This window comes from Limulus polyphemus, unplaced genomic scaffold, assembly GCF_000517525.1.
Source record: "Limulus polyphemus unplaced genomic scaffold, Limulus_polyphemus-2.1.2 Scaffold1666, whole genome shotgun sequence".
NCBI classification, from domain to species: Eukaryota; Metazoa; Arthropoda; class Merostomata; order Xiphosura; family Limulidae; genus Limulus; species Limulus polyphemus.
The window spans coordinates 184,682-192,608 of record NW_013667276.1 but is presented as its reverse complement, the minus strand read 5'-3'; the positions used below and the strand labels follow the sequence as shown (position 1 = coordinate 192,608).

Genomic DNA, 7,927 nt, shown 5'->3' with positions numbered 1-7,927 from the left:
GAAGGTTTTGTTACATATATTAAGTTGCTAATCTGTCTTACATTTTTGTTGTAATCTTGAAAATCAAGAAAATGTCACTTGGCACCTGAAAATATACCATATTTGCCTTTTTAAAATTTTATTTTGATTTTTACAGCTGTGGAATTTTAATTTCATTTTCCACAGCAATGATACATTAATGTCTTTTTCTCAATCTACTCTGTACCATCAAGATAAATAATGATGTGATTAACTCTAATCCTATAGGCATTCATCATACTAAAAATTGCACATGAGGTTATATGGCAAATAGTTTAGTTTGTATTTGTAAAAGCTAATCATTTGGCTGTGGCAAGTTTCTACAAAATTGTTCAAACGTTTCACCAGCTGTTCGGGTAACATTATTCTTCTTTTTGCTGATGTATTAGTAATTGTGCAATTCATCATTATCATAATGGTTAATGATAGTGGTTTAATGCCTTCAAACAGATGTTTCAAACACTGGGAACATTGAATTTAATGCACAAAAGTGAGCTTAGTAAAGTTATATTAAACTTTTTTTATAATGCTTATAATACTTTATAAAGATTAAAATAATTTAAAAGTAACTAATTAGGAAACATGTAGTTAGTTGTTCTAGAAATTAAAATGATATATCTAAATTGGAAATTATAAAGAAAAGAAAATTGTTGACTAAGCTGATAGATTATTCTGTGTTTTACGGTAGATTGTAATTTAACATTTTTATTCTACTTTTGTACTTCATTAGAAGGGTGACATAGCCAGGGAACTGGAATTTGTAAAACACAGTGTAAGAAGCAAGTTGGATGAGTTAAAACGAATGGAAGTGGAAAGACTGAGGAGACTGACATTACAGGAAATTGAGCAGAATGAATTAGGTCTGTACAGAAATGAAGATGGCCACTTACTTCCTGCACCTCCAGAAGGTCGAAAGTGGCGTACAATACCTCGTCCTCATGGGGGAAAAGGTGGTGGTGATACTTGCATGAATCTGTATATGCATTTTGTTTTTTTTACAAACTGACTGACACAAAAGCATGGTTATCATTGATTAGGAAATAAAACATTTTATGCACATAACACATTTCTATCTTTATTTTTGAGTTTTTTTTATATTTTTATCATTACTAAAAAACTTATTTTTTCTTTATATTATAAAATTTTTGTCTTTAGTGTTAGGTTAATTTGAGTTTACAAAGGAAGTAAGGTTACTGTATTTTTGTACTAGTTTTTTTTTTATGTGGCAGTTGTTGGTCAGTAACAGATACATCACAAAAACAGCATACTGTGCCTTTTTTTATTGAAGTGTCATTATTGGAAGGCCTCATTCGCACATAAAATAATGATGCACTTTCAGTTATTATCTGCGGTTCGCGGGTTCGCATCCCCATCCCACCAAACATGCTCGCCCTTTCAGCTGTGGGGGCGTTATAATGTGATGGTCAATCCCACTATTTGTTGGTAAAAGAGTAGCCCAAGAGTTGGTGGTGTAGCTTTGCGCGAAATTCAAAACAAACAAACAAACAGTTATTATCAATCTTATTATGATGCAGTATCCGCCGAAATTACTACTAAACGTATACTCCAACAGCTAAGGAATCCCATCTTGTAGATTTAGGCAATATTTCACCTACTTTTTTGGTTACTGAACCCATTCCAATAGAAAACTACAAATTCTTCCAATTTCTTTAAGAAACAGTCCTCGTTTGAAAACAATATAGACATTAACTGCAACTTTTCAATTCATTTGAACGTGTTTTTTTTAGGTAAATAACAGAAAAGAATATTATGATATTTCTGATAGTTTTACTTAAGTTGCATTTTCATGGCAATTAACATTGTTTTTGCTATTGCTTCAAGAAAAATTTTAATTTTGAAAAATACTTTATTTTTGGTGTAATGTGAAACTTGATTTGTATTGATGTCAACTTCTGTGTGATAACATACTGGTTTTGTAATTTGGTCTACTTAATGAATTTTTATATAGATGAAGTGATGTGGCAGTTTCACTAGTGGTTTTTTGTCAGTGCATTCCAAAATACGCAAGCCAAAACTTTATGTCCCATCTTTAAGGAATTGTGTTCAAATATTTAACTACCATGTGTTTGCACAAAATGAATGTAATCTTGCCATTTTGCTAAGGGTAATGCTTTTCAAAATGTAAACATGACTATACATAACTTCATGGCCTTTTGGCTTGAATTTGATAGTTGTCAAAATGAGGTTATCTTGAATCCTTTGTCAGTCAGGATTTATGTTTTATCATGTGTCCTACAATAAATCACACCAGTGATTCTTTTTTTTTTTTGCAGGATTTTAGACAGTAATTAGTCCATACATATGTGCCATTTTTGCTATCTTAACTGCATTTGAATATATTGTTTATTGATTTTTAAAAACGAAAAATACATTTTCTGGACTGTTTACACACACACATGCATGAAGCACATTTGTCATGAATATTCAGTAATGCTATAAATAGATATGTATTCAGACTAGATCTTGTTAAAAGCTGATAATAACTAGTGTAGCTCACTAGGAAAAGAAAATGCCTAATTTAAATTTAATATTGACTTGTATTCAGTTAGGTTTGTAACAACTAGAACTTTTATTTTTATAAAAATTAAGATGACAGGTTTTTAAAACTGATTTTGATAAATATAACTTAAGTTAATGATCTAAAATAAAATTTTATCAAGTCTAAGTCATGTAAGTTGTAGAATTGGTTTTCATTGAAATATTTTTCATTTCTTAATACTTAAATTTACTTTTTAACTTGAATTCAGATTTTGACTACAACGTAAATACTGAGTGGCAAGGTTTAGATTTTATGACTTGTTTGTTTCTCAGTCCATGTAAAACAAAATTCTTGGTACAAAATTACAAAAGTAATATTTTATCATCTTGAATTTTTATTTTCAGTCATTTCTACTGTCAGAAGGAAAAAAATTAAGGAATATCAGTGACACCCATCTGGTCTAGAAAGGGTTAAGATACTTTATTATTGCATCTCTTTCCAATTTTCATGCATCCAGTGAATGCAGAATATTTTTTTTGTCCACCTCATTTGAATTTAGATATGTTCATCAACTCATCTTTAGAGGATTGGGTTTCTTACCTCGACTCCTGGGAGATTTTAGGGCCCTGGTTGATCAAGGAGTCTTCTCTCCATAACACCATTCTCGATCCTTTGGTAGTTCATGGAGCTTTGTCTCGTGGGAGAGGGTGGTTATGGTACATTCTTACATCTCCACAGTAGTCACTTATATCACAGTGCAAGGTGGTGATCTCTGTGCTTTCAGATCCTGGATCTTCTTTTCTGGGCCCACAGTCGCCACATTGTGATCTTAGCTTGCCATTTTCCTGGCTTTCTGAATCTGGTTATGGATTGGTTATCTCCTCCCAACAAGATTATCCTCATGGAATGATACCTCGATTCACAGGTCTTTAGGTGGGTGTGTTCTCAGCTGGGAACACTTCATATATGCCTTCGCCACCCACTGGAACACCAAATTTTTTATTTGTCACCCCTTCCACACACACTAACTCCGGCGGTGATCTTATTATATCAAGTTTTGAGGGGTTTTCACATCTCTGCTCTCATATTCGACTTGTTTCCAGAGTTCTATCTTTATTCCAGACCTCTCCATGCCTACTGGTGGCTCCATATTGGCCCATGCAACCATCATTCCCACTGCTTTGACCTTTACTTATACAACCTCCCCTACCATTACTTCTGTCTCTATTCTGTCAACCTCGATTGGACATTGTTCATATAGACATCACCATACACTGTCTTCTCACATGGCTTTTGTCAGATCCATTGTCTTATCCCAGGGTCTGCCACCACGTGTTGCATCTTTCCTTTCTTGATCCATTAGACCTTCTTCCATGTCCAGTTACTATAGGTAATGTCATACCTTCCACCTTTGGTCTCTTCAACGTGATTTCCAACCTTTCATTCTCATCTTCCCCAATCCTTTACCTGGTTGTTTGTCAAAGACTTGGCCACTTCAACTGATTTTAGCTATTGGGCAGCCTCATTGAACACCGTCTGTTTCTCCAGGTTTCATCTGGTTTTGTCTTCCCATGTCACTTCCCTCCTTTTCCACTCCTTTCGAGTCATATGTCCTTCATGTTCCTTTGAGTTGCCTGATTGGGATCTAGTGTGGTCCTTCCTTGACAGTTCTATCATTTTCAAGTTGCTGAATGAGTATTTCTGGTGTTTCGTGTATCGAAATGTTAGTGAATATGCTGGACACATTAAAGTTGATCATTGTTTTGTGAGATTATTGTGGTGGCTTTTATAATCCCATTAAATTGGACTGAATTCTTAGTATGTGATGTTTTACCTGTCAATGATAGCCAAGTGGTTAAGGCACTCTATTCACAACCTGCAGGTTCAAATCCCTGTCCCACCAAACATGTTCGCCCTTTCAGCCATGGGGCATTATAATGTGATGGTCAATCCCATTATTCGTTGGTAAAAGAGTAGCCCGAGAGTTGGCAGTGGGTGTTGATGACTAGCTGTCTTCCCTCTAGTCTTACACTGCTAAATTAGGGATGACTAGCGCAGATAGCCCTCGTGTAGCTTTGCACGAAATTCGTAACAAACAAACAGAGCACAGCTGTTTATTCTGAACAGTTGCTTTCCGTTTAGTTTCAATGTTGTGCACCCACACCAGCTCCTCCATCTTTGCAATGTGTCATTCTAGCTTTATGTGAGAGGAGGTAAGACCGTATCATAACTAAACACTTTTCTTACATTGAAAATTTATTTCCGATAGTTACTTGCCTTTTCTCACCCTTCCTCCTCACTGACAGTGTTCTTTTGGAGCCTGCCAATTCTCGAAAGTGAAGATTGAGTGGGAATAGCAGAGATATTTAGCTGTAGCAATACAGGTGGCACAATACTATAGTTGGAGAATAGTCGCATGATATGTACATGTTCAGAAATGGTGTGAATTTGATGAGGTATATAAACTGGTGTGATGATTGTGAAAAATTTTAACAATGCTTAGAGGGCAGAAGAAGATCAAGCTAGGTAACTACCTATCGGAAATACATTTGCAGCATAAGAAAAACGTTAACTTTTATTATTATTTTTAACAGAAGGCTATAGTTAACAAAACTAGTTATACCTCATTTATTTTTGATATATCCTAAATTTACTTCAAACGTTGTTAATACTATTTGTTTTTGTAAATTTTAAATTGTGCAGTAACTATGTATTTATACTAGTTTTATTTACTACAGGTTTTAACAGAAAAAATATTAAGGTTCCTGTTCATATTGATCCATCAAATGCACATACATTCGAAGAGGAGGACTTGAAGAGGTTGATTCAGACAGTAAGTAGGATTTCATTTGTACATGAAGTGTAACCCATGCTTAGTTATGTGTAAAAGTACACACATGAACTTTAAAGAGCCCACATACAAAACTCTTATGTAAATATTACTTGTATGTTTAACCCTTTCCATATGGGTAGGAGTCAGAGCTTATGTCATCATGTTTTGTAGACTTGCATTCTGTAATGGGTGGGCCATGTAAGCTAGTTGTTGGAGTTCGACTTTACTAACAATCACAATATTTTATATTAAATCCAGAAATTCAGTCATGAGTGGAGTACACAAGTCACTAACTCGAGGAAGTTTACAGCTAGAATAAAGAACTGATTCTGAGACTGAGATTTAAAAACAACACTTTTTAATACACTATATCAAGATACTCGGCTACATCAAAATTACCAAAAGTATCTTGGAATATATTCATATCAAAACTATCAAACCCATCAATTTGAACTGGTAATTGTTCTTCGATTATACTTTCAATAACTTCCTTTAAATTACTCAACACTACCAATACGTTATCAATTAGTACTTGGTTGAATTCAGTTCAGTTATATCTTAACACTATACATCTGATCCTTATGTTATTCGATTCTAGAAAGAGACGGGAATAATTTACTTACATAGAGTTTAAACGGGAAACATTAGACACACACACCATGGTTGTAGACATGGTTTCTTGTTCAAAGACTGGAGGCTTCCGTCTTACCCTGGAGAGAACTCTGACTAACTTCTATAGCTACTGTAGAGACTAACAGTATCCTTAGAACTCCTTTCTGAGCTTCTGGGAGACTGACTTTTTGGTCCAAAGCAGAGGTCCTTGTCATGAATATTCTTGGTGTTCTTATGACTTTCCAAATAGTGTACACATCTACCCACAAGTAGGTCTGACACGTAATTTTTGTAATCTCATCATGATTCTCTGAACCAGAACCTAAAACACTTGACCATTGGTTACAGATAAAGTTGGTAAATCGGCAGCCTACTCGCTTGTATCTCTCCACACATTTTTGATATGGATCCTACATCAAAGTTCCAACTTATTCCCTTTTTTAGTAACTGTGTCTGAGTTAATGTAAACAATTTCTGTAGCTTTCTCTCTGCTACAATGGCATCAGTCTATAGATAATGATCTCATGCTCAGTTCTAGTGAGGCTTTCATAAACATTCTCACTGCTGTGGTAGTGTCGTTATAGATATTGTAAACATCTATCTCATTAATGTATATTTGGTTTATTCTTGGCATATTTTTTCTCCTTCGTTAATCTTTGTCATATAAGTTCTTTGATGCCTTTACTAAGTGTACACCACATTTATTCTTATTGCATATATGTATGGCGCACACAACTTTTTTTGTAATATGCATATTTTCTCAATACTTGAAGCATTTGAATTATGGTGAAATGCCCAAAATGCTGCAAATGCTTCAATTCAAAATTTTATTAAACAACTATTTTATGAATGTATGTCCATAAATTGTAGTTTATAATTCAGATTTTAGTATTATAAGCCTCGCCAGTGGCACAGCGGTATGTCTGCGGACTTACAATGCTAGAAACCAGGTTTCGATACCAGTGGTGGGCAGAGCACAGATAGCCCATTGTGTAGCTTTGTGCTTAATTACAAACAAACAAACAAGTATTATATGTTATTTAATTTCTTAGTTCAAAAAAATTAACCCTTTAAACACGGGTGGATGAAATTACCATCTGCTCAACTAGGGAAGGACATTTATACAACAAAAATATGGTAATTCAGTGCATTCCTCACAAAACCCTGTAAGATTTGTGAAAGTTTATAAGTTATTTTGTACACAAAGAATGACATTATTCTAATTACACCTATCTTCATCTTATAATTTTCATAACCTTTAGAACCTCCTAAATGAATATCAACAGGTTTTTTTAAGGTAAATATTTAGTGTGAAAGTTTATAAGTATTTTGTACACAAAGAATGACATTATTCTAATTACACTTATCTTCATCTTATAATTTTCATAACCTCTAAAACCTCCTAAATGAATATCAAAAGGTTTTTTTTAAGGTAAATATTTATATTTTATTTTTAATTTTCTTTACCATATCACTAACACTAGCTATTATAATTAACATGCAATGAAGTGATTAAAATTAAGAAATAAAAAAAAAATATATATATATATATATACACCTTTTGAATTATTGGAGAATATCTTTAAAGATGTTGTCTTGCTTATATTTGTAATTTTGGGTCTTTTCCTGTTTTATTTTCCATTCTTGTCCTTCCATTTATTATTCATCTTCACACAAATCAATGGCATATTACAGTTTCTTAGAAGACATGTGCAACCCTTCAGTAAAATTTTCGTTCAGCACATTAATATCATAAGCCTTGAGAACAGATGCAAAGAATGATATATATTTTTTTAAATTTTAAACTTTTTAACCCTATCACCACGGCTGTCATTTACTGCACATGACACAAGTTTTTGTCTTACGTTCAAAATTCTATTAAACTATTTTTGCTTATGTTATACCAATTAGTATAGCATAAAATATAATCCATATTTTAATTGTATATGAGTTTTAAGTTCTTA

At 33.4% G+C, this 7,927-nt stretch overlaps 1 protein-coding gene across 5 annotated transcripts in view; it reads left to right on the top strand.

Annotated features, from left to right (window-relative positions):
- The window catches only part of LOC106464494 (nucleobindin-2-like), a 42,971-nt gene that overhangs the window by 10,806 nt on the left and 24,238 nt on the right, over nt 1-7,927 (top strand). For 4 of the 5 annotated variants that reach the window (XM_013924638.2, XM_022392221.1, XM_013924637.2 and 1 more), the window contains 2 exons: nt 749-968; nt 5,257-5,351. In XM_013924638.2, the coding sequence (XP_013780092.1) occupies nt 749-968; nt 5,257-5,351 (315 nt within the window). The remainder of the gene's footprint in view (nt 1-748; nt 969-5,256; nt 5,352-7,927) is intronic. The other variant, XM_022392223.1, reaches the window with a different exon arrangement.